This window comes from Pteronotus mesoamericanus, unplaced genomic scaffold (assembly GCF_021234165.1).
Source record: "Pteronotus mesoamericanus isolate MK-2021 breed Mesoamerican mustached bat unplaced genomic scaffold, CSHL_Meso_final contig_163, whole genome shotgun sequence".
NCBI classification, from domain to species: Eukaryota; Metazoa; Chordata; class Mammalia; order Chiroptera; family Mormoopidae; genus Pteronotus; species Pteronotus mesoamericanus.
In genome coordinates this window covers 15,722,520-15,749,385 of record NW_026555064.1, presented here as the reverse complement: position 1 = coordinate 15,749,385, position 26,866 = coordinate 15,722,520, and the positions used below count along the sequence as shown (strand labels likewise).

The following is a 26,866-nucleotide window of genomic DNA, read 5'->3' as shown; positions in this document are numbered from 1 at the left end:
TCTTAAGAGCAAAGGACTACAACCATTTTGTAATATTTAATTTGTTTCAGCTGACAACTCCTGCTTTTTTAAAAGAAAACTTGCTTAAACCCTCTGTCATAGACCCATTAGCACTGAGTGGTGTAGATGGGACATAGGGTTTTCGGGTGGGGGGGAATTATAAGAAATAGTAGAGTGCAAGCAGCTCCTCTCTTTTTTTATTCCACAGCTTAGGCCAGATGTGGATGGTCTTCACACAGCATGGCCGAGTGGCCTTCCAGTAGAGAATGGCCTCCACCTCCCTGATGCTGTACGTACATGGAGGTCAGGGCAGGGAAGAGCTAAGGGACCGTGTAACAAGAGTTAAAGCGGGGGGTGGGGGGCAGGGTTGCTTCCTGTGCACTAACAGCTCAGACCTGCTGAACCTCTTTGCTGCTAGCTCACCTTATAAAAATGGTTTGCAGCGGAATCTCTGGGGCCATCTAGATTTATCTTTTATTACATGTTTCCCTGAAAATAAATAGGTAGAAAATAAAGTGAAAACTTTTGGCCAGGTGTTAAAAATCTAGTAGCTTACTCCAGCTTAGCAGGCCTTTTTGCCTCTGGGTCTACACAGATTTTCTCTTTCACTGGATTACTTCTAATCAATGATTGCTTATGCCAAGCTTCTCATCCTTGCTCACGTTGCCTAATTTAGCACGCTTTTCTTTTTCTCTAAAATCTCATTCTTCAAAAGCTGCTTTTGTCTCATTTCTTCTGTGATACTTCCCTGATCTCAATTCTTAGGCCAAATGTTATCACTTTTCATGTACTGCCTAATATTTTTGTATGTACTACATTTCCTTCTTTCTAACTTGTAAATTCTTTATGAGTGGGGAACATGTGTTAGGCTACTTAGTAACCGTTATAATACCCTAGTGGTCTAGTGTGTCAATGCTCAGCAAATAATGATTAGAATGTATGCTCTTATAATGTATTTTAATTATAAAATATATTAATATTTCAGGGTTCTCTGTAGCTCTTTAGACTCTGAATATTGTTAAGTGGAATGCTAGATTCTTTATTAGAACATCTTTTTTATTCTGTTGCAATTAATCTATTTTAAAAACTCATTTTTTGAGATTGGTATCAATTGTTGTCTGTTGGTTACACTGTCAGCCAGTTTAGTAATTAGATTCCTCCATTCTACTTCAGCAAGAAGTTGAGAACTTTAAGAAGCTAAATCTCATTAGTAAAGAGCAGTTTGAAAACCTAACACCTGAACTTCCTTTTGAGCCAAACCAAGAAGTTCCTGTAGCACCTTCGCAGTCCAGGCAAGGTATGTAAATATGCTTTTGTGTAAGTGTCTGAATACTACTAAAGCAATTCTAATTATTTTTAAGGTTTGCTCCTTTATTTATTGAAAACCTTTAGGTATCTGATAAAAGGCTAGAATTTTAAAACTCAATTCTTTAATCTTTTGGTGAACTTCAAAACATTATAGAGATGTAAAAATGAAGATTGTAAAATTGGTAAGATAGGCTTGTAGTAAATGGACAGAGTTTGAATCCTACCTTTTTTTTGTTTGTTTGTTTTTGTTTAATGAAGACAGGTATGTTTATTGATTTTAGAGAGAAATGGAAAGAGAGAGACATCAATGTGAGAAACATTTATTGGTGGCCTCCCATACACACCCTGAGTAGGGGTCAAACCTACAACCTAGGCATGTGCGCTGACTGGTGATCAAACCCTTCACCTTTTGGTGTACGGGATGACCCTCCAACCAACTTAACCACACCCGCCTGGGCGCCCACCTTACTCTTGGTGGATAGATGGGTAGTTACAGAGGTGACATAGGAGCCATGTGTTACAACACTAGACCACACCCAGATGCTTACTTAAAAGGAGACAGAATCAGTTGGTTCTTTATGTGTCTCTCTTGATTTGGAGATTGTGGGAATGTTTTTCTTCTTGAACTAAAGAAAATTTTTCAGTGACTTGCTGATTTTTAAGAATATACTACTAGCTCATTCTTTTGTTTTAAGGTGTTAGCTTTGTGTAAAAATGTAAGTACATTTGGAATGATCGCAAAATTAATCTTTTTCAGGCAAGTGTAAGTGATTTTGTTATAGTCTTTTCTGAATTCAGGTTAAAGAAAAGCTTTTAATTTGGAAATCTTCAAACATATACAAAAATAGAGCAAGTTATATATAGAAACCTCCATATACTTAGACTACCTAATCATTAGCTACTTTATCATACTATAGTCAGTTTTGCTTCATCTCATTTCTCTTTACCTCGCACTTGATTCTTTTGAAGCAAACTCCCAATCATATTATTCATATTTTTTGTCCTTAAATATTTCTGTAAATGTCTTTTAAAATATTAGGACTATCTCTTTTAACATAAGTAACCCAGTAATTTCTTAATATCAAATAACTCATTTTCAAATTTCCTCATTCATCACGTTTTATAAAAAAGATTAGTATCCATGTAAGTTCCAAACATTGCAGTAGGTTGATATGGCTCTTTCAGTCGTAGGTTTATACTGTTGTTTTTCCCTGCAATTTATTGTTGAAGGAACAGGATTGTTTATCCTGTAGAATTTTTCACATTCTGGATTTTACTGATTGCATCCTCATGGGTTCATTCAGTCTGTTTTCTGGTCCTCAGTTTTCTGTAAGTATTATTTTGATGCAAAGTCTTAATCATATTGGGGCTCAAATTTTTGCATTTGATACATATTTTTAAAGGAAGCTTTTCTTTTTATTGATCCCTATATTTTATTTTCCCCAGTTGTGTTATTTTCAGCTCTCATCTTTAATACCTCTTCCTGCTTGGTTTGGGTTTATTTTGCTACTCCTTTTCTAGTTTCTTAAGACGGAAGCTTAGATCATTGATTTAAGCCTTCTTCTTTTCTGTTATAAGCAATTAATGCTATAAATTTTAAGCACTGTTTTAGGAGCATCTCACAGATTTTGGTATGTGTTCATTTTCATTCAATTCCAAATATTTTCTAAATTATTGTGTATTTTTTCTTTTACCCATCAGTTATTTAGAAGTGTTTTTAATTTCTTTCTGTTTGGATATTTTCCTGATATATTTTTAAAGATTCTATTTATTTATTTTTTAGATAGAGGGGAAGGGAGGGAAACATTGGTTGCCTGTTGTAGGCGCCCCAACCAGGGACTGAACCCAGGCTTGTACCCTGACCCGAAATTGAACTGGTGGCCTTTTGCTTTACAGGACAATGCCCAGTCAACTGAGCTACACTGGCCAGAGGGACGTTTAAATTATTGATTTGAGACTTTTTTTGTTAAAGGCATTTAATCATGTCAATTTTCCTTTAAGCATTGTTTTAACTGCATTTCACAGATTTTGATATGTCTTATTTTAATTTTCCTTCCCTTCAAAATATTTTCATTTCTCTTAAAACTTCCTCTTTGATCCATGGGTTGTTTAGTAATAGGTTGTTTAATTTTCAAATAATTGGAAAATTTCCTGTCTTTTTGTAACCAATCTTAATGATGTATGGTTTAATTCAATTATTATCAGAGAACATGCTTTGTATAATTTAAATTACTTTAAATTTGTTGAGGTTTATTTTATGACCCACAATATGTTTTTTTCTTGGTGAATGTTTCATGTGCATTTAATAAGAATATTTATTCTGCTGTTTTAAGTGGACTGACTGTTCTATACATGTCTATTAGAATCAGTTGATTGGTGGTATTAATGATTCTCTGCTGATTTTTTTGTCTGCTACCTCTGTTCCTGAGAGAGGCATTGAAGTCTTCAGCTATAACTGTAAATATGTCTATTTTTCCTTTAGGGTCAGCCATTTTTGCTTTACTTTGAAGCTCTTTTGTTAGGTGTATAATACCCTCAGGTTTGCTGTGTCTTCTTAGCGAGTTTACCTTTTTATCAGTATAAACTGTCCTTTTCTCCTGGTCATTTTCTCTGCTCTGAAATCTAGTTCTTCTGATTTTGATATAGCCTTTTCAGCTCTCTCTTGATTATTCTTTTTATGGTGTATGGTGTATATATATATATTTTTTTATCCTGTTACTTTTAACCTATTTCATTATCTTTGAAGTGAGTTAATTATAGAGAACATATAGTTGGGTTATTTTTTAAGTTTAGTCTGACTGTCTTTGAATTTGGTGTGTTTAGACTGCATATACTTAATGTAATTATTGATATGTTTAGATTTAGATCCACTATTCACTACTCACTTTCTATTTATTCTCTGCTTTTTGTTTTTTCCCCTTTTTCTGCCCTCTTTGGGTAATCTGTAAATTTTTTAATTTCTATTTTAATTTATCTATTGTGAGTTTGGCCCCATATATCCATTTCATATAATTTTTTTAGTAGTTGCTCTAGGGGTTGCAGAATACACACTTAACTTTCACAGTTTATTTAGAATCGGTATTTCACTATTTCAATAGGAATATAGATACCTTATTTCCATATAGGTATTTTTGTGCTATAATCATTTCAGTGGAATATATATGTACATTGACAATTCCATGAGACAGTGTTATATTTTTGACTTTTAATTATCTGGTATGTTTTAAAGAACTTAAAAGGAGAATAGTCTAATACATATTTATTAAATATATAGATTTTAAATTTTATATTTATGCTTATATATTAAAATTTTTTTATTGTTTCTATTGTTCTTACTCTGTTTTGCGGTATTCTGAATTTCCTGCTAGTCTCATTTCCTTCTGTTTGAGTTATTTTCGTTAGCAATTTTTTAAGAATAATTGTGCTGCGATTTATCTTAGTCCTTCATCTGATGAAGTCTTTATTTCACTTTCATTCCAAAAGGATGTTTTCACTGGTGATTTAACTCTGGAGACAGAGCATTTTTCTCTGAGCACTTAAAAATGGTCAGTCACTTCTCTCGAGCCTCCGTGGTTTCTGATTTTTTTTAAAATGTAATCATTCAGGTTGTTTCCTTACACAAATGAGTTATTTTTCTCTAGCCACTTGGAAGAATTTTTAAAGTTTTCAGCAATTAGAGTATGATGTTTCTGAGCTCTTACATCTTCAAAAAAAAATTGTTTTTAAATCTGCACACTTTCTCCTCTCCTAAGACCTTTTGTGGTTGTCCTCCAGGTTCCTGAGGCTAGGTTAATTTTTCCAGTTGTTTCTTTGTTCAGATTAGTTAAAGGCTGTTGATTCTGGCGCCTTTTAATATTTTCTCATTATTATTATAAGCAGTTTAATTGTGGTTGCTTTTGTGTAATTTTCTTCATGTTCTTGTGCTTCAGACTTTAGTTTTGGATCACTGTGTTTATGTATTTTTAATCACATTTGGAAAACTTTCAGCCATTATTTTAAAATAACATTTTGCCCTGGCTGGTGTGGCTCAGTTGGTTTGAGTGTTGTCCCGTAAACCAAAAGGTTACAGGTTACATTCCTGGTTAGGGCACATACCCCGGTTGTGGGTTTGGTCCCTGGTCAGGGTGCAAATGAGAGGCAACCAATCTATGTTTCTTTCTCATACCAATCTCTCTCTCTCTCCTCCTCCCTCCCTCCCCCCCGCCCGCCTACTTCCTTCCTTCCTCTCTAAAAGTAATGAAAAAAATGTCCTGGGGTAAGGATAAAAATTAAATAAATATATAAATAAATGGATTGTATGGTATGTAAATTACATAAAGCTTTTAAAAATAAATCAATTCATTGATTTTTTTTAATATATATATTTTTGTACTTTTTTCTTTTGCCTTCTTTTAAGACTCCAGTTACAAGTATGTTAGGCTACTTGAAGTTGTCCTGTAGCTCACTGATGTTCTTTTTTTTGTTTGTCTCTTTTTCTCTATGTTTTGGGTAATTTCTACTCCTTTGTCTTCAAGTGGATTATTCTTTCTTCTGCAGTGCTTATTCTGTTTTTCAACCCACCTGGTGTGGGGCTTTTTTTTTGCAGACAAAGTGCAAATTTGTTATTTGGACCCATAACTGCTGACTACTCTGGCTCAGTGGTTGGCAAATTATGATCCATAGGCAAAAACTGGAACATCATGGTCTATCTAATCTACCCACACCCTTCATTTACATATGGTTTACAGTTGTGCTACAATGGCAGGATTGAGCAGTTTCAACGGAGACTTTATGACCAGAAAAGCCAAAAATATTAACGTGGCATTTACAGAAATTTTTGCATTTTATTTATTAAAAAAATAAAGTGTCATTTGTCATGTAGCATTTTTATTATCAGCCTTCATTGAACACAAACAGCATACTATTGTGTTCTGTTTTAGAAAGGCAATTCCTGTTTATAAAGCCATTGAGGACTATGGGCAAAGTTCATATGGCCCAGGTATACAATTGTGCAATTTGATTTGGTCGCAATAAGCTTTGGAAATTTTTTTTTTTTTAAGATTGTGTTTATTTATAAAGAGATGGGAAGGGAGGGAGAAAGTGAGGGAAAGAAATATCCATGTGTGAGAGATACATTGATCAGTTGCCTCTTGCCCATCCCAGCCAGGGACCTGGCCCACAACCCAGGCACGTGCCCTGACTGGGAATCAAACCAGTGACCTTTCGGTTTGCAGGCTGGCATTCAGTCCACTGAACCACACCAGCCAGGACTGGAAAATCTTTTAAGTAGTAGAATAGTTAGCACGCCCCTTAGTCCACTAGGTCTTAAACTTTAGCAAGTATCAGATTTACCTGTAAAGCTTGTTGAATCAGAGGGCTCTGTACCCAGGGTTTCTGGTTTAGTAAGTGGAGGTGGGACCAAAGAGCATGCATTTCTCACGAGTTCCCAGGTCATGTTGATACCACTGGTGGGAAATGCACTTTGAAAATCACTGCTTTAGCCTAGTCCTCTGAAATATCAGACTTCCCTGATAAACTTTTAGCAGAAACTGTGTAATAAAGAATCACAATTGAGGTTCCCTGAGGGGCAGATGGCCTAGGGTTTTTACAGCTTTATTGAGGCATAATTTACATATCATAAAATTAGCCCACACTAAGTGTGTAACTTGATACATTTCAGTAAATTTGTATAGTTGTGCACCATCACCACAGTTCAGTTTTAGGATTGCTCCATCCTGCTAAAAAGTTTCCTTGTGATCCCTCGCAGTCAGCCTCAACACTGAACTCCAGTCTGAAGTCACCAGTGGTCTGTGTTCTGTGTGTATGTTTTTCTGCTTCCTAGAGGTTTTATATGAATGGAATCATGTATCTGGCTTCTTTCAATAAATGTATTTTTGAGGTTAATCCATGTCATGGTTTATGTCAGTACTTCGCTCCTTTTTATTGCTAAGTAGTTTTCTATAGCATGGATGTGGCACATTTTGTTTATCTAGTTGATGAATATTTGGATTTTTTCTTGTTTTGACTATTTTGAAAAATGCTATTTGGAACATTCATGTACAAGAGATATCCCATGATTTTGATTAAAAAGTTATAATATCTAGATGTTCATATGCCATGTGAGGCTTATAGTTGATTAAAAAAAACTTTAATATGTTCACGTTTCTTAATTACTTACATTTCTAGTAATTAAATTTTTATCTATAAATATTTTATACCTGTTACTGTCTCAACTACTTTTTGATGATATGTCAAGATACTGTAAATTGGTCTATGATATGCGGTCAAAATTCTGTAAAATATTTCTTTTGAGATAACAGAAGTACTCACTCTAAAGATGGGTAAAATTCACACCAAGCTATACCTGATACAACGTAAATGCAAAACTGAAATCGTACTTTTTGATAGGAAAGTGTCAAGATATAAATTAAAGCAGGGAGAGCTTTGTAACCCCCATGTCCTTATCTCACCTAATTTCAACAAGTGTTAATCGTTTCATATTCTTTTTCTCATCTGTACCTTGTTCCTCATCTGTTTTGTATGAATCTCAAACATACCATTTGTTCTATAAATATTCATTGCATGTTGCAAACTAATATATATATAAATTTTCATGATACCATTATTTTCACATAAAATTTGCATTAATTTTTAATATTATCTACTACCCAGTTTATGTTTGGTTATCCCTGCTTGTATGAAATATATCCAGATTGGTTGAATCTAGCCCAAACAAGGTGCACACATTGTATTTGATTGATAGGACCATGAAGTCACTCTTAATCTATAATCATTTTCCCTTCTTTTGTGTTTCTGTGCCAATGATTTGTCAAAGAAACAGGTTAATTTGCATAGGATTTCTTACGATTTACTTCATTGTATCCTCATATCATTTAATATGTCTATTTCCTTTGTTTCTTATGAACTGTTACTTAGATAATAGAGGATATGGTATAATCAGGATTTTTCTTTTTCTGTTGGCTAGACTCTTCAGAGAAGTTGTTTCCTGCCTATTGTATCACACAATGTCTTACAGGCTCCCTTTTACTCCTGTTTTGATTGATTATTAGGTTTGGATGTGATCAGCCTGATCCATTCATCATAGTTTCCCTTCAACTTTTTTTTCTTAAGACTTTTTGTTTTAGGTCAGTTTTAGGCCACACAGCAAAACTAAGATGAAGGCACAGAGATTTCCCATGTACTCTCTGTCCCCAGCTTGTGTGGCCATCACCCATCTGGTGAAGGGTGTTTCCCCATAGCAACATTCTACATCAGACTTAAAATCAGTGAACCTACATCGGTAAGTCAAAATCACCCAAAGTCCATAGTCTACATTAGTGTTTTCTCTCTGTTGTACATTCTGTGGCTTTGGACAAATTTACATGGCATGTACCCATTATTATAGTATCATACATAGCATTTTCACTCTAAGTTAGTAGTATCCATAGGTTTCACTCCTGGTGGTGTACATCCCTTGAGTTTTCGATGTAATATAATGGCATGTATTTACCATGATCCTTGTCATTCAAAATAGTTTCACTGCCCTTTTAAAAAACCCTGTTTTGTCTATTCATCCCTCCTTCCCCTCAACCACTGGCAATCACAGATCTTTTTACTGTCCATAGTTTCCATTTCCAGAACGGTGGATAGTTGGACCGATACAGTATGTAGCCTTTTCAGATTAGATTCTTACACTTAGTTATATGCATTTAAGTCTCCTCCATTTTTTTTTTAATGGCTTGATAGCTCATTTTCTTTTAGCCCTGCATAATATTCCATTGTCTGGATGTACCACAATGTATTTATTACCTACTGAAGGACATCTTGGTTGCTTCCAAGCTTGGACAATTGTGACTAGAGCTGCTATAAACGTCCATGTGCAGGGTTTGTGTGGACATAGTTTTCGGCTCCTTTGGGTAAGTACTAAGGAGGGCGATTACTAAATTGAATAGTAAGAGTATGTTTAGTTTTGCTAAGAAACTGCCAAACTCTTCCGTGCTGGCTGTACTATTTTGCATTCTCATCACCAATGAAAGAAAGTTTGTTCCTATTGTTCCACATCCTCTCCAGCATTTGGTGATGTCAGTGTTCTGGAATTTGGCCATTCTAATAGGTGTGTTGTGGTATCTCGTGTTAATTTACATTTCTCTGATGACATATGATGTGGAACTTCTTTTTATTGCTTATTTTCCATCTTGATGTCTTCTGTTCAGATCTTTGGTTTTTTTAAATTGGGATGTTTGTTTTATTGTTGAGTTTTAATAGTTCTTCGTTTATTTCAGATAATGGTGCTTTATCAGCTGTGTCTTTTGTGAATATTTTTCTCTCTGTGGCTTGTCTTCACATTCTCTTAACAGAGCCGTTTGCAGAGCAGACATTTTTAATTTTAATGAAGCCCATCTTATCAATTATTTCTTTCCTGGGTCATGTCTTTGGTATTGAATTTCCCTTCAACATTTTACCAAATGATCATAAGCAGTCATTGTGAATATTCCCTATATCTTCTATTTCATTTAAGTTGCAATATACAGCAGGTCCTTGAATAATGTCATTTCATTCAACATCATTTTGTTATAATGTTGATGAGATGCCATAGGAACTTAACTCTTGTTTTTATCAACTAGCCTCTGCTAAAATTGGTTTCGTTATATGTTGTTTCGATTAAAGTTGCAGAACCTATCAATAATGTCAAGTGAGGACTTTCAGTACTCCTTTTCTGTCATTCCTTCTGTATCTCTTACCTTCAGTTCTGTAAAGAATATTCTTCAATCAGTTTTTTTGTGGTTACGCTGATGCTCAATTTTTACAGGAAAGGAAGGGCAATTTTCAGAATAGTGAGTTAGTGCCTCAGCAACCTACAAATATGAACTTTAACCTTTACAGTTTAAAGTGCCATTATGAACTTACGGAGCTTATTTATTTGATATGTTTAATTCATTGCAGTCATTATTTTCAGTGGCCAGATCACTTCATTTTACTGGTGCAATCCCCTAAAGTTTTCTATTGTGTCCTCATGACCTAAGCTAGCATTTTCGTTTTTAACTTCATTGCTGCCTGGCTCAGGATTTCCCAGGCTTGTGTTATACTTTGTGTTCCAGACCTTGTTTCCTTTAGAGACCAAGTCAGTGGGAAATGGAATTTAGAGACTATAGTCTGGTTGCTAGGAACCCTACTGTTTCTAGGTTGTTATTGCTCCTAGATCTTTAACAGAGGCACCAGATTTTACATATATTTCAGTATAGGGTTATATTTTTATCATTGAGGGTTTTTTGTTTTTTTGTTTTTTTAATGTGCAAGGACAGACACCGTTAACACAGATTAGTTAAGCTGATCAGTCACTTGGTGGGAGCATACTTTTTCTTAGGTTCTACTGTGGGCACCGGTGTACTAACCTGAGACTGTGGTCCTTGCTTTCAGGGAGGTCCCCTTAGCATCTAATGGGATGATATGTAAGAAAATAAATTTCAGTTTAATAAATTAAACAATAAATGGATAAAATGCAGAAGTGGCAACATCAGGAAAGTCTTACACTTCATGATAAAGAGCCTAGACCTCAACATGAGGCAAAGGAGAAACACTGATAGAATTTAAACAGAAATACAAAATGACTTAATTTGCTTCTTAGAGTAATCATTCTGGGAACATAAGGAAAATGGATTAGGAGGGGAGATAGCAAGAGAAGGAGATTAGGTAATAGAGGGATAATTTCATTTTTGAGTTTACAAACTTGTGTCTAGAACAGTGCTTGACATATATAGTAGGCACTCAGTATTTGTTGAATGAATGAACAAAAGGCTATTGTGGGAATCTAAAGTTGTTAAGTCTGAAGGAAAATCATAGAAAGGGAGCCTACATGTTTGATGCCCCTGTTTGATTCACGTGCTTGCTTACTTACTATCTTACCATCGGATTTTCACAAACTAATTAGTGAATCAGCTCAGTAGAAAAACAGTCAAAGGATGTGAATGGCAAGCTCACGGAAGGGGAAATTTAGAGTGATACATAGAAAATATGCCCAACCTCACTAATAACAAAGGAAATACAAATATCCTTGAAATCTTATGAGATGGAAGAGTACTTAGAAGTCTGAACAAAACCCAATGTTGACCAGGAGAAATTGCTGGGGTTTTTCCATTCTGCTAGCAGGATTATACATTAGTAAAGCCTCTACAGAAAGCAGCTTGCAGTAAATCAGAAAATGCTTTTGCCATTTGTCTCAACATTTCCATTTCGGGCATAAACCCTAGAGAAATGCTTGCACTTGTACCAGGAGACATGTTCAACAGTCTTTATAGTAGTAGTGTTCATTATACCAAAGATTTGGAAATAACATAAAGGTGGATCTTCAGGAGAATAGATGTATTTTAATATATCTGTATAACAGCTTAATATTCTGCAGTAATATGAATAAACCAAAGCTAAGTAAATAGAACTTGAATATTGAAGTCACAAAATATTAACAGAAAAGCTTTCAAAATGATGTCACTTATATAAAGTTAATTATGCAAAATAATGTTATTACATGTATAATAATAGATAAAAATATCAAATTTAAGACCCTAAGTTATCTCTGAGGAGGAAAAGCAAAATGTGATTAGGGAAGGTTAGACAGTGGGCTCCAGGCTGACACACAAATAAAAAAAGCTAGAGACAGCTTTTATTTTATTTTTTCTCCTAATAAAAAAAGTCAGAGACAGTAAAATTAAAATTTAGAAAAGCTAGGTAATGTGTAGACAAGTATCTTTTTATTTTTTATTTTTATATATTTAAAATTTTCTAAAGAAGAAATCCTTTGAGAATATGTAAGAATTATCCTTTTTCTCAAAATATTATCCTAGAATCTAAATACTTTTAAGAACTTTTTTTATTTTATTTTATTTTTTTAATTTGTTCTCTTTATTTTTTCAAATACATTTGTCTCTGCCTTCCGCCCACCACTTTCCCCTGCCCCCTCCCCCCTCCCTCCCTCAATCCTTCCCCTTTGGTTTTGTCCATGAGACCTTGCTACACTACTTACTTTTGCAGATCTAACTGATGAATTAGCTCAGAAGCTCTTTGTTGTTTCAGAAGTATCTTCGGCAACAATGGCCTCTTCACTGCCAACAGCAGTTCCAGAATCTCCTAGAATTTATCCTGCAAGGATATCCAAAATACCTAGAACACCCAGGTTGCAAGATCCAAACAGAACACCAAGATTTTATCCTGTTGTTAAAGAACCAAAAGCCATTGATGTAAAGGTACACAAAACAACCAGGAATCTAAAGTTTGTGCTTTGTGCCCTGTAACATTACGAAATGAGTCTTTTTAGTTTCTATCACATTCAAAGATAAATATTTTAGAATGTAAGAATTTGTTAAAAAATGGTATTTTACCATAGTGATGTTTTCTCAGGTTAAGGAATAACTTCTTTACAGTTGGGGAGTATAATTAAAGATCATCAGAAGGTGTAATGAAGAATTATACTAAGTTGTATTTTCTTTAATCCTTGGGTTGAAACCCAGCCAAGGGCCTTGTTTGTTAAGTTTTTGTAACTTGTATGTGATACGTTTGAGTTTTGTGACTTCATGTGATTTCATAATGTGTCATCCACAGTATGAAAATGTTTGAGTTGGTTTACAGTCAGAGGGTTTTAATTTACTTGGGAAGTTCACACTACTGAAAGTAATTGCGATGTTTGACTTTTCTTTAGAGTCCAAGAAAGAGAAAAACAAGACATAGTACAAATCCCCCTCTGGAGTGTCATGTTGGTTGGGTAATGGATTCCAGAGATCATGGGCCCAGAGCATCCTCTGTCAGGTACTGTACTTGTCCAACATTGCTTTGTTCTTGATTTTAAGTTTGTTGAAACAGTTACAAATTAGACATTTGGAAATATTTAAACATTAATTTGTTAGCAAATAATAGAACAATGAAAATACTAAAAAGAAACCAAAGAGGGAAAAGTAACTGTTCTTGGATGATGAATCTCTTTTCTACTCTGTTTCTGATAAATTTGACCTATATTCTAGTTTACTGATTCTTTCCCCAGCTCTGCCCTGTCCAGTATGCTGATGAGCCCATCAAAGGAACTCTTTGCTTCTGATATGTGTCATCTGCAGTTTTTTTCACTGATCTCTAATTGACTTGCTCACAGGAGTGGGGCTCCTGAGCCTATCTGTACCCCATATTTCTCAGCAGGTGACTTCCCTTCTGTTGTGTGGCAGGAATTCTTTCTCTCTCATTTTTCTTATCTCTCACTGCCCCTTCTTTTAAAAGGTCTTTTTTTCTGGCTTTTTGTGATGTGTGTCAGTAATTGGTACAGTCATTATAGTGAAATTATTTTGCTAACTATCACCTAATATATTCTTTCAGTAATGCCCCAGGCAGGCACTGTGCCAAATGTTTTTTTACAGGCATTGTGTAAGGTTTTGTGTATGTCTTCTTCAGACAGTAAAGTCATGGATGGCAGAATCTCAGTGCCTGGCATAGGTGGTACTCAATAAATGGCCTGGTTAACGAGACTGCCTTCCCGCATGTGGAGGCACTTATGTAACCTTGTGTGAACAAATGGAGCTGTGTATAGAACTTCTCCTAAAACGTACCTCCAGTTTTTCTCTGGTTTATTTGGTTTACATGATTCCTAATCTTAATAGAGACATTTCAAAGCAGGCTTATCCTTTACTAAGAGACTCCTAAATTTCACCTAGTTTTGCTTGGTTAGAAAAGTGGTATTAGCCTTGGAAATTTACATGTAAAATATTAATTAACCACAGCGGAAAAAGGGTTTTTTCCTGCAGTTTGAAGATTAAGTGCACCATAGGAAGGTTACACTTTTATTCATCCTTCGACAAAATTTTTTCAATATCTACTATAGGGAAAATTCTCTGGTGGAATGGTTTATTAAGATGACCATAAATAGCAACTCATATGTAGATCTGTATGACATTAGTTTAGGGAAGTTTTGGGGACTAATATCTTCCATTCCTTATATTTTCAGTAATGAACAAATAGTGCAAATTCATTAAAACACTTGGTTCTTGATACTTTAGTTTGAAGGCTTTTTTCCCCCTCCTCAAACAACAGTTCAAATGCTTCGCCTTCAGAAGGTCCACAACTGGTAGGAAGTTATGGATGTACCCCTCATTCATTCCCCAAGTTCCAGCACCCTTCTCACGAACTCCTGAAGGAAAATGGCTTTACCCAGCAAGTGTACCACAAGTATCGTCGAAGATGCCTAAGTGGTAAGATGCTTGCCTTTACACAGCTCTATTTAAAATTAAAACGTAATTCTAAAAAATTCAAATTGTGATATTAAATATCAGGTTAAGATTCTTTTATTTGTTACATTTATAATTAAATATTTAAATATATTTATATACTTATTTGTGTATTTTGTAGCTTAGACGCGTTAAGAAATAAAGTTTACTATCTTCTTGTTGTTATTGACAAATGCTTAACTTTGAGCAGTGAGTCAGAAAATAGATTAATATTTGTCCTTTATGTAGAAGAAACCCAAATACGTTTTGAGTATTAATTAATATGCTTCATCTTCCTTTATTTTAAGTTATGTAAAATGTCTGCTGTCTTGACTTTAATAAGTATTTTTAATTTTAAAATATTTTAACTTTTTCCAGAGAGGAAGCGCTTGGGAGTTGGCCAGTCCCAAGAAATGAACACCCTCTTTCGTTTCTGGTCCTTTTTCCTGAGAGACCACTTCAATAAAAAAATGTACGATGAGTTCAAGCAACTTGCTTGGGAAGATGCAAAAGAAAATTACAGGTCACATATTTTTGTATTTTTACCCTTGGAGAGAGTTTTTAAAAAATAAAAACTAGTAATGAAAAGTAGCCCTGTTTTGAACTGTGAAAGTAGCATGATGTAACTGGAGGGGGTTGCTGTACGAATTTTCCCCTGTTGCATAACCAAATTGCCCCTACCTCAGAATCTTAAAACAGCAAACTTTTACTAGTCTGTGGGTCAGGACTCCAGGAGCCGCGTAGCTGGGTCATTCTTGGTCAGCTCTCTCGTGAAATAGCAGTCAAGCTGTTGGATGGGGCTGCGGTGCCTGAAGACCCGACTCGGGCTTGGAGCATGCTCTTCAGTCTGCCTCACGTGGCTGTGGGCAGGAGACTTCAGTTCCTCACCACGCAGGCCTCTCCAGCTGGCTCCACTCAGAGCTAGTGGGCTACACAAGAGGGAGAACTTCCAAGAGGGAAGCCTCAGTGTCTTGTATAATCTGTACTTTAAAGTGACACACCCTCCCTTCTGCCATATTGTGTGCTTCACAGACCCACCCTAGTACACTGTGTAGGAGGGCAGTGCACAAGCTTGTGAACACCAGGCGGTGGGATCATTTGGAACCATCTTAGGGGCTCGCATAAAGGCCAAATGAAATTCGAAGGAGAGGTATTTCGCTCTCCTGCCCCCACCATTGCAGACTTCCCTTGTACTGGGTTAGTCAGTGCTACATTTTTTCCATACGATGGCTCTAGTAGTGCTTGGTTGTCTTTAATTTCATTCCGAACAATTTTGTTCAATTGTATTGTAACAGCTGTCGTATCAGTGGGCATTTTTTAAAAAACTTATCAAAATTGGTGAATTTTTGTGCAGCCATTTTAATATTGAAGACGAAAGAAGATACGCAACACTTTTGGCATATTTGCTTTGTTATTTCAACAACATTTTTGGTATATTTGCTTTATTATTTCAAGAAAGGTAAAAATGCAACTGAAATGCAAAGAAAGGATTTATGCAGTGTGTGGAGAAGGTGCTGTGATTGATCAAATGTGTCAGAAGTGGTTTGCCAAGTTCCTTGGTACTATTGACATTTTGGCCAAATAATTCCTCGCTGTGGGGCTGGCTGTCTTATGCACTGGAAGATGCTTAGCAGCACCCCTGGCCTCTACCCACCAGAAGCCAATAGTAGGAGATAGCCAACGTACTCAAAATATCCAAATCAATAAAGTTATTGGTGAAAATGAAAATTGTGTCTTTTATTTTATGGAAAAATCATAGTGGACTTTTTGGCCAATCCAGTATTTTTGGATACATCCCTAGATTAGTACATGTGTGAGCCAAGGAAAAGTAAGGCCTCTCGTATGCCCTCACTTACCTATCCAATCTCACTTTTTCACTACTGTTAGTCCTCTGGGCCGCGGTGGCACTGAACTGCTTGCTCTCTTCCTCCCTGTGCTTTGCTCAGTTGTTCTTTTTGTCCAGGTTGGACTTTGCTTTTTTGGGAAGTGTTCAGGGGGAATCGTGAGAGTGCCTCTAAGGCTGAGTTAAGACCAGATCAAGAAGGTGAGAAGGAACATAACGTGGACTTGTGCAAGCTATTTATTCCTGGGCAAAGGAAGAAGGGAGAAATGATGGAAAGAAGAAAAAGGATAATTTTCCTCTCAATATTTCCTAAATTTACCCTTCTTCCAGTTCTAAAAATGGATTCCTCTTATAAATGTCAAATAAGTATATATTGTTAATCAGATACTGTGATCTTCAAGAGGAAAAAACTTGCTGAAAGTAAATTTTTCTGAAAAAATTACATTTGCACTGACTTATAAAAACAAAGCCCATTTAATTTTCATCTAGAATCTTTATCTTGAGGAGGAGTGACAGATGTGTGGCATTTGTACCTCTGTTTTCCTCTCCTCTGTTCATTGCTGACATCTTTAATCAGTCCCACCAGTTGAAATACTGTTCTTGAACTCAGATTTATAGTCTTTCTTATCACAACTTTAATAGCTACTGCTAGCTAGTTTACCAGAGCTGACACAAAAGGCAAAATTTGCCATTTCTGATCTCGATGTATTCATTCACACCGTGGTTTGTGAAATCATTTTAGTGCTTCCGACTAGCCTTTAAAAATATGTTAACAAATATAGTAAGACAGCACTGAAGATAGTAAGGTTAAATTGTTTGAGAATTCATACATGCATACAAGTTTAAGAATAGTTTGAAAAACTAAAGCTTTTATGTAAAGATGTAATATATATGAGTATTGTATAGACTTAGTCACAAATTAAAATAATTTTCTTACTATTGAACTTAGAAAAGTTTGAAAGCCCGGTATTGTTATAATTAATTTCAGCATATATTTCTATTTAAGCAAACAACGTGTTTGTTCTTCAGGATTCTGTAATATTTTTCTGGTCCCGTTCCTACAGAGAACAGTTTCTCTTCTCTGTTCCTCTGTATGTTTCTAACACCTTGTTTTAACACTTTTATAATTTTGAGTCTGTTTGCTACACTGGATTTAGCTATTTCTTAGTATAGCACAGTGATTCAGCACCAGAAGGCTTTGTAATGAGACCTGGTTTTGAGTCCTAGCCCATTAATTTATTGTGACCATGGCAAATTGTCATCCCCCTAAGCTTTTAGGTTCTTTATAAGGTGGGGAAAATTAGGGTACATACCCTCATAAGGTTATTGTGAAGGTTAAAACAACATGTGCCATGTTTGCTTGCATCAATGCTGCTAAATAGGAGATGTTAGCATTGTCATAGCAAAAACTTTATTATAATCATTTTTATTTCTTTTCCACAGGTATGGATTAGAATGTCTGTTCAGGTTTTATAGTTATGGACTGGAAAAAAAATTCAGACAAGAAATTTTTAAGGATTTCCAAGAAGAAACCAAAAAAGACTATGAATCTGGTAAAAAAAAAAAAAACAGAACAGTAGCTTATTCTATTTGTTAGTTGTAAACCTGCACCTATCAATAAATAGGGAATTTATAACTTTCCCCTTCAGGGCAGACCACTTAAGACCTCCAGGCTCTCTTGTGGTGCTTGATGAAGGATGGGGCCCCTGTGTGGTAACTAAGAGATTGTTCCTGTGAGAGGCTGGAAAATAGCTGCTCCCAAACGTTTCCTCTACGGAGCTGTATTTTGTCATTATTCAGTTGGCACACATGGCTACCCACTGATGTCGTCTTACGTGAAAACCCTGTGAACCATCACTGGGTGGGCCCGGAGCGGTGCGGTGGGTGGGCAACAGCCAGGCCCTGGCGGGGTCTGAATCCCACTCCCACTGCCTCGTAGCTCTGTGGCCCTGGGCCCCAGGGCCGCTTTGTAAGTTTCTGTTGACTCATCAGTAGTGTACACAAAAGCACCTACATTCCAGGGCTGTATATGCTTTACTATATAATAAACTACCCAGCAAATGCTCAGTCAGTGTTAGCTGCCTTTATTCATTAAAATGTGTTATTCTCAAGATCTAGATAATGTGTATATTGGAAGATAAATGGTTTATTGTAACAGGATCATGTTCAATATAAATCATTTTTAAAAAATTCTATATAACTTATCATGTGTATTCTTCTTTGTTATTTAGGTCAGCTGTATGGATTAGAAAAGTTTTGGGCATATCTAAAATATTCTCAATCAAAGACACAATCTATTGACCCAAAACTTCAGGAATACCTCTGTAGCTTTAAGAGGTTAGAAGACTTCCGCGTTGATGTAAGTTTTAAGTCCTTTCTTCTGTGTTCTTTGTATTAATTTCCCTTATGTTTTGAGCTATCAGTGACTTTCTTAACTGTAGTTTTACTATTTTCATTTTTTAACTTTTTATTTTGAAATTTTAACTTTCTAGTTTTGAAATCAAACTTTAAAGCAGTACAGAGAATTCCCATGTACTCTTTTACCCAAAATCCCCAAATGTTAACATCTTACATAACCACAATGCAATTATCAATTCACTTCAGTTTTGATATGCCTGTATAGTTAAACATATTATACATTTAGTAACTTTTATGTGGCTATATTGCTGATTTCTCACTAGCAGCTTGAAAAATTTTCACCTTTTATCCTCTAGTTTTCTCAACACAGGCTGATAAACCATGAATTTAAGGTTCCCTACATAATAAAATTAGGCAAGAATGTTAATGCATACATAGAAACAGCAGAGTAGGCTTTAAACAATGTGGTATCAAAAGGAAAAGGAAACCATTTAAAAAAAAGGAATAGGATAAGCCTTAAGAAGATAAAGGACAAAGGAGAGAGAAAAGAGAGGTGAAAGGAAGGCTAGGTTCCCCTCTACTTAGTGGTATGATTTGTTTGTCTGGAAGTTTTGTGTCTAAAGGGATTTGATGACCCAGGAGGAGTTAATGGAATTGAGAGCTCTGTTTCTAGAGGGGCCTGGCCAGATCTATCACAAAGATGTCCCTGCTCTGTAATATTGACTTTTGCCCGTTCTGAACAGAAGCTAAGAGTTCAGGCCTCCACCTTTAAATAGTACTATTGGCGAAAAGGGTTATGATTTTAATTTGTCTTCAAATAAAAATGTTTGATGGCATATCATTCTCAAATCTCTGTAACCAGAAGGCCCAAAAGGCTGACTGTTTTTGAAGGCAGTATGCCTTTCTACCGCCTGCCTGCTGTGTGCGTGCAGCCTGAGGTGGCTGGGGAGCTTTATGGGTACTTAACGACTGAAAGTGTTCAAATTTAGTACCATCAACAATGCTCTCCAGTACCTTTACCCTAGAAATCCAAGATAAACCTTCAAACTTGCTAAAGGTTATTTGACTTGATATCTCTTTTTCCCCCTGCTGCTTTCATTTTTCTGTTTGTTAAACATTACCATTTAAGCAAGCCTAGGATAGGAGGTTAGGGCTGAGGAAGGCTTTAGAGTTTTAAATGCTTTGCAGTTAACAGAAGGTGATTGAGGACAGAGAATAGCCTCTCTCAAACATTTTCTCCGAGGCAAGGAACCCAGCCTTATGCTTATGCCCTACAGTGTAGCTCAAGCCCTAAAACATAAGAGAAGCTTAATGTGTGTTGAGTAAAAGAATGAAAAATACTAGCAAGCTGGTTTAGATGGGAAGGACTTTTAAGTTTAATACCTTAAATTGCTGTTAAGTTTTATTATACTAATAAAAAGCTGCTGAAGTGCCAGCAGTTTCCCCTTTACTGGGAAAGTCTGGCCTTAGATTTTAGAGGGAGGAAAAAATAGTGTAATTGTTGCCATGTTTTCTTTCATGTCTGTCTGTCATAATTTGCAGCCCCCTATTAGTGAGGAATTCGGAAGAAAAAGACATTCATCTGCTTCTGGTTCAGAGAGTAATCGTCATAGACTTCCATCTAATCCCTCCACAAAGTCACCAAATGCTGCTAAACCTCCATCTGCCAATCAGCCTCAGGTTCCAATAAATTCTCGCAGAAGGAATACGTCACCAGCGCCCAGTGACAGTTCAAGTGCTGCCTCAGTCTCCACAAACGGTGAAGTGTCTGAGAAGTAGATGCTTATGAGAGTTGTTTGCCCTTGAAATCAACATTTACATCAGTATTTAGTTGGGAAAATCTTCTGATGTTTAGTTGTGATAATTAGAAAAAAGAAAAAGGAAGAAAAGTGGTAGCACTTTTTTTCATAGCAAGATAAATTTTAAAAGCAAACGATAGTTTTGGTGACCTTTTATAGAGATCCTCTAGTAATATATTTGGTCTCAGTATTTATTTTTCAAAACCATTGTTTACAAGAACAGCATTCCCTAATATGTTCAAAAACAACACAAGGAATGCCTAATATTTCAGCTCATACTTCTTAAAGAAGATATAGTATGTTGTATTCATCTCTTCTGTAGTACTTTTTAAAATAATCCAATTACCCCACTATCAATTCATTTTGAACTTATCAAAAACAAAGGAAGATTACGTATATTTTTTTAATTCAGAAAAAGAATATGAAATGGTACATTTGCTTTTAGACATAGTTTAAAGGAAACCTTTTTTTTTTTTTAAACAGGAGTGGAAATATATTGCAGTTAAATTAAAATATACACACTTTGAATGCTAGATTTTGCTTTTTCTCCTACTAGTTATACCTCATGATTTCCACAGTTGTTAGTGTGGAGTGATGTGAACTGGCGTTAGCTGGTTACATATTAGGAGTGATTTTTTGTGACTCTACACTAACCTGCAGAAATAATTGAAAAGTAGTAAAAACTGGACTGGAATCGGTTGAAATTTGTCCTAAATTAATTAAATCTTGCACTGTTTTGAATGCATCTGCTGTTTGTACATCTGCAGGTGGGTCTGTCACAAACAGATTTCCATTTAAGAGGGGTACTTAGTTTTTCCTTTTTGTTTCTTCTAGTTTTGTTTTATGCTCGTGTTTTCAAGAGTTACAGCAAAGTGATTTCTGATTTTTATTGCTGTTGCAACTGATGTAAATGATAGTTTGAGTTTTTTGTGGGAATTAAGAAATAAAGCACTTACCCTAAATTATTTGAATTGATTTTTAATTGTTTAGAATATAGTTGAAAAGCTGTAATATTCAAATGTTGCTTCTAGAAGACCATTATATTTTGTGAATAAAGTTTTAGTTATAAACTTATAACCATTGTTATTTAGCACATATATTTTCTTGTATTGGTTTAATAAACTAATTTATCATTTTATTTCTGGTGTCTTGTTCTTACAGAACAGCAACATTGAAATACATATAATCTTGTTTGGATAAGTGGGCTATTTGAAGAGAGATTTTCATTAGGTTATTTCCTGCATAAGTGATAATATTTTATCTTTGGGGGGGTCATTTTGATGTTATATTTAGATTTGAATATTTAGAAAATTTTACTTGGAAAGGGATATTGGCTAGATAATGTAAAACCACTAATGAATTAGAATAATACATTTTTTAATGTTTTCTTAAGTGGATATGTAGTTCTGGTTTTTCTCTGAGAAATTTCCAAACCATGCTTTAAGTCATCTCTTGAAATGCTCTGAAATTTTTTCTCAATATCCTCTTTTGTATTGAACACATATATTTGAAACCTGTATTTAATATAAGACTTTGCACTCACCTAAAAATGCAAGTGCAAATTTGATTGGAAAAATTGCATATTTTATATGAAAAAATAGTAATCAAGAGTTTTATGATGTAATAAATTAGTAATTTTGTTAATTTTAAGTATATTTTATTGATTATGCTTTTACAGTTGCCCCTTTTTTTTCTCCCCTTTATTCCCCTCCACCTTGTACCCCCCTTCGCTCCAGCATTCCCTCCCCACCCCCCAGTTGCTGTCCATGAGTCATGTATGTAAGTTCTTTGGCTTCTCCATTTCCTATACTACTCTTAACCTCCCTCTGTCTATTTTGTACCTACCAATTATGCTTCTTACTCCCTGTACCTTTTCCCCATTGTCTCCCTGCCCCCTCCCCACTGATAATCCTCCCAGAAATGGATTCTGTTCCTGTTCTAATTGTTTGCTTAGTTTTTGTTTTTTTTAGGTTCAGTATTGATAGTTTTGAGTTTATTGTCATTTTACTGTTCATAGTTTTAATCTTTTTCTTACATAAGTCCCTTTAACATTTCATATAATAAGAGCTTGGTGATGTTGAACTCCTTTAACTCTACCTTGTCTGGGAAACATTTTATTTGCCCTTCCATTCTAAATGATAGCTTTGCTAGATAGAATAACCTTGATGTAGATCCTTTACTTTTGTGACTTCGAATACTTCTTTCCAACCCCTTCTTGCCTATAAGGTTTTGAGAAATCAGCTATAGTCTTATGAGAACTCCTTTGTAGGTAACTGTCTCCTTTAATAATGATATGTCTTGGTGTGTTCCTCCTTGGGTCCAACTTCTTTGCGACTCTCTGAGCTTCCTGGACTTGCATGTCTATTTCCTTTGCCAGTTTTCCTTCATTATTTTTTCAAATAAGTTTTCAATTTCTTGCTCTTCTCCTTCTGTGACCCCTGTGATTTGGATGTTGGAACATTTAAAGTTGTCCTGGAGGTTCCTAAGCCTCTCCTCATTTTTTTGAATTCTTGTTTCTTAATTCTGTCCTGGTCGAATGTTTATTTCTTCCTTTTATTCCAAATCATTGATTTGAGTTCCGCTTCCCTTTCCTTCACTGTTGGCTCCCTATATATTCTCCTTTATTTCACTTTGTATAGCCTTCACTTCTTTATTTTGCACCTGTGCTCAATCATTGCTGTGAGCATCCTGATTACCTGTATTTTGAACTCTGCATCTGTTAGGTTGGCTACCTCCTCATTGTTTAGTTATTTTTCTGGAGTTTTGATTGGTTCTTTCTTTTGTCTCAGTGCTCCTGATACATTGTAAGGGGTGGAGCCTTAGGTATTTGACAGGGCGGAGCAACCCTCTTTGCTGCTTTGTGATGTTAGATGTGGGGGAAAAATTAGAGAGAGAAGAGTGTCACTTGCTGGGTTCTCACCCCACTTTAAGTCACTTCCCTGCTACCCATACGCAAATTGGGCCCTTCTGGTGCTGATTCCCAGGTGGGTGGGCTTGAGTATGTTCTAGGACCCCGTGAGTCTTTCCAACAGACTGTCCTGTGAGACTGGGAGTTTCTCCCGCTGCTGCCACCCCAACAGGTTTTTGCAGCCTGAGGTTTTGAGGCTTTATCTCCCCACGCTGGAGCCCTGGCTCCCCAGTTGTTCCTCCTGGTTTATCCACACGCAAATGTGGGACCACCGGTCCGCCCGCTGTGGCCTAGCCTGCCCGGGCCGCCAGCCTCCACCTCACTATGCACCCTCTGTCCTGGCTGCCTGTCTCCAGCCCTCCCACCAGTCCGGGTGAATGCCGCTGCTCTCACTCCTTGGTTGTCAGACTTCCATACAGTTCGATTTTCTGGTGGTCTGGTTTTTTGTTTTTAAATTGGTTGGTATCCTTCTTTAGGTTGTGCGAGGAAGCAAAGCATATGTACCTATGCCTCCATCTGGTCGGGTGCCAAGAAATGTATATCATATTATTTTGATTATAAAATTAATGCGTGTACATTGGGGAATTTAGAAAAGCGTATAGAAGAAAATGAAAAACCTTTTTAAAGGAGGAAAAAAAATGAAGAAAATAACCTTTTTGAGACATAAAAAAACAAAGTTGATATCATGCTATACATAGAACATAAATACCTGCTTTTTCACATAATAAGGTGAGCCTTTTCTGATGCCATTAATATCTCTACACCAGGACTTTTACAGTACATGGTATTCCAGCAGGTGGATGCACACACTTTATTTAGCTGTTGTCTATTGTTGAACTTTAGCTTGTGACCAAGTTTGGACTCATAATCAGCAGTTTAATAATATCCCTACAGATAAATCTTTGTGTATAAACTTCAAGTTATTGCTGAGCTTAAATTCCTAGAAGTTGAAATTCTAAATAAATGTACTCTAAGATGATCGCACAGTTTATACTTTCACCAGCATCTGTTTTCCTACATCCTCACCAACACTGCTTATTATATACATCTTTCTCTTTGACAGATTGAGCAGCAAATGTATTATTTTAATGTTACTGTCATCATTTTCATCTGGACACTACTGAGTGATAGTATTTGTTAACTATATTATTTTTTACTTATCAGAAATATTAACCCTTTGCTTTCTAATTTTGTTTGTTTACATTTGACATGGTATGTATATTTTTTTTTGGTAAAATTTTTTAAAAGTATGCCCCTTAAATTCCAAATGTAAATCTCAAGCCACAGTGTCGGCGAGTGCTGGGCCCGAGCTGCTGGGCCCGGTGCTAGTCACCTGATGAAGGGAGGCTTCCAAAGGTCCATGCCTCTCACTGGAAGCTGGGAAGAGAGTTTTAATTTGTTTGGGGTTTTTTTTTTTTGCCACTTTGATACTCCTTTCTGACGTTATCTCATGCTTCTTGCCATTATACTAAGTATTACCACTTTCTGTCCTGTGCCTAATCTTGCCTTTCACCTAATTTCTTAGCTCTTGTCAACTGCATGTCTTTATTCTTCTTGTATAGGAAGACGGATTCAATAGCATAATGCCTAATTATATTGCCACTAGATGGCAGAATGGAATAAGTCAGATCTGTAGTGTTTTGACAGAAAGGGGGGGTGGGGATGGGGGAGCGGGGTGTGTTTGTGTGTGTGTGTGACAGGGGTGTGTGTGTGTGTGTGTGTGTGTGTGGTTATGTGTGTGTGTGTTGGAGAACTCTAACTCCATCTTGTGGTGATATATAATTATATCCATTACTTTTGCATTCCTAACAAGTCCTGACTACCTTGTTAGGGCAATGCCACATTGTGCTTAGTTATTAGTAAATAAATCTTTACTAAGTTTATTCTAATAAAGTAACAACAGTAAGGTTTGTGTACTGTTAAAGGTGAAAATACTATTGCTTTATTTTTTTGTCCTTTCACTTAAGAGGTTGAAGTGCTTCATTAGCATTATTTTTGATGAACCCTCGGGATGTAAACACACGAAAATTGTAAGGTACGTTTAATGGCTGGCTAACTTAAGCTGTATAGCTAAATCACATAGTAAGTCAGTGAACAGGTCCTGCCTGAAATGTGAGAAGCTTAATACTAGATGTTAACTCTTATAAATGGTTTCCCATAATTAGTTAAGGTAAAATAAAAGCTAAACTGAACATTTTATCTAGGATGTGCTTAGAAATTGTGTATTACTTTAGAGTTATTGTGAATGAAGATATTATAGTACTATTCATAAATAATAAGATACTCTAAAAATTAAAGCTTGAAGGAAATTTGCTACGTGGCCAATTAACGGGAAGACCCTTGGGAATGATATTTTTTACAATGAGCCTGTTTTTAACTAGGACAAGTAGGATATGATTTGGTTAATAGAGTGGTTTCTACCAACATGTGTATTTGTTTCAGTAAAACAAACAAACAAAAAAACCCAACAGAATGTGCTGTTTGTTGTTCTGATTCTGGTTTTCTTTTTCAGATAATATTCCAAGTCCACAAAATTGAATACCTTTCTCAGGATACTTTAAGATAAATTAAAGACTAGACCTTCTACAGCATGAACATGATCATGGTACTGTGGTGGTTAATGGTAAACTATCTTGGTTTCCACCTGAATGCCCTTGAGTATAATCTAAGGTAAGGCTGACTTTTAATGAGTCAACAGAAGGGCTTTGAGAAGGTAGGGTCTGAGAGACCCCAGAATTGAGTATGTAGAACTTGGTACATCCATGGGTTCTTTGGGGAGATAATCCTTAGTTTTGATCAGGTTCCTACTAGGGTTTATGATCCCAAATTTGACTTGTTTGCTAGAAACATGAATTGAATTTTGGCTCCCCTCACTAAGTTATAGTCCTTGATCTACAAAATGCACTTACCTTCCAGTGTCCTGGAGATTATATGTAAAGCATGTGACACACTGTCCAGCGTGCCCTCCGCACTCAGTGAACATGAGCTGTTAGTAAGACCAAGCACTGGACAGGTTATCATCATCAGGGATGTAAATCTTCATGTGAAATCAATGACATTGTAATTAGTGAAGAAAAGTTGGATTCCTTATACTCGTCCGGTGGTCCTAGGATAATCAAGTTCTGAACACTTACCTGCCCTTGAGGCGGTGGCTCACCTCCATGTGACACACAGTGGGGTGCTCAGCTGCTGCCCTTTCTACGGACCAGACAGTGGACAGGTAGGAATTCCTATGAAGCAGCGATGCAGCTGCACTACTATAATGTCTCCGTTTTTGTTTATTCAGTGAACAGTTTGTACGTCACGTTTCCCCAGCATCACTACTGTCTGTTACTTTTGCCACATGACGAACATCAGCCCCTAAAGCAGAGGCTGCGAGAACCTGCCTGCCCCTGACCTACGGCCTCTCCGCGCTCAGTGGCCCTGCAGTGGCCTC

General features: G+C 36.1%; 1 protein-coding gene across 3 annotated transcripts in view; it reads left to right on the top strand.

Moving 5' to 3' along the window:
* The window catches only part of LARP1B (La ribonucleoprotein 1B), a 70,026-nt gene extending 48,462 nt beyond the window's left edge, over positions 1 to 21,564 (top strand). The window contains exons 12-20 of one of the 3 annotated variants that reach the window (XM_054563280.1): positions 209 to 289; positions 1,174 to 1,297; positions 12,355 to 12,524; positions 12,977 to 13,083; positions 14,350 to 14,507; positions 14,901 to 15,045; positions 17,809 to 17,918; positions 18,597 to 18,724; positions 20,266 to 21,564. In XM_054563280.1, coding sequence (XP_054419255.1) covers positions 209 to 289; positions 1,174 to 1,297; positions 12,355 to 12,524; positions 12,977 to 13,083; positions 14,350 to 14,507; positions 14,901 to 15,045; positions 17,809 to 17,918; positions 18,597 to 18,724; positions 20,266 to 20,502 — 1,260 coding nt within the window. In that variant the 3' untranslated portion in view covers positions 20,503 to 21,564. Of the gene's footprint in view, positions 1 to 208; positions 290 to 1,173; positions 1,298 to 12,354; positions 12,525 to 12,976; positions 13,084 to 14,349; positions 14,508 to 14,900; positions 15,046 to 17,808; positions 17,919 to 18,596; positions 18,725 to 20,265 lie in introns of those variants that run through there. The other 2 variants (XM_054563290.1, XM_054563298.1) reach the window with 2 other exon arrangements.
* The last annotated feature ends 5,302 nt before the right edge of the window (positions 21,565 to 26,866 follow it).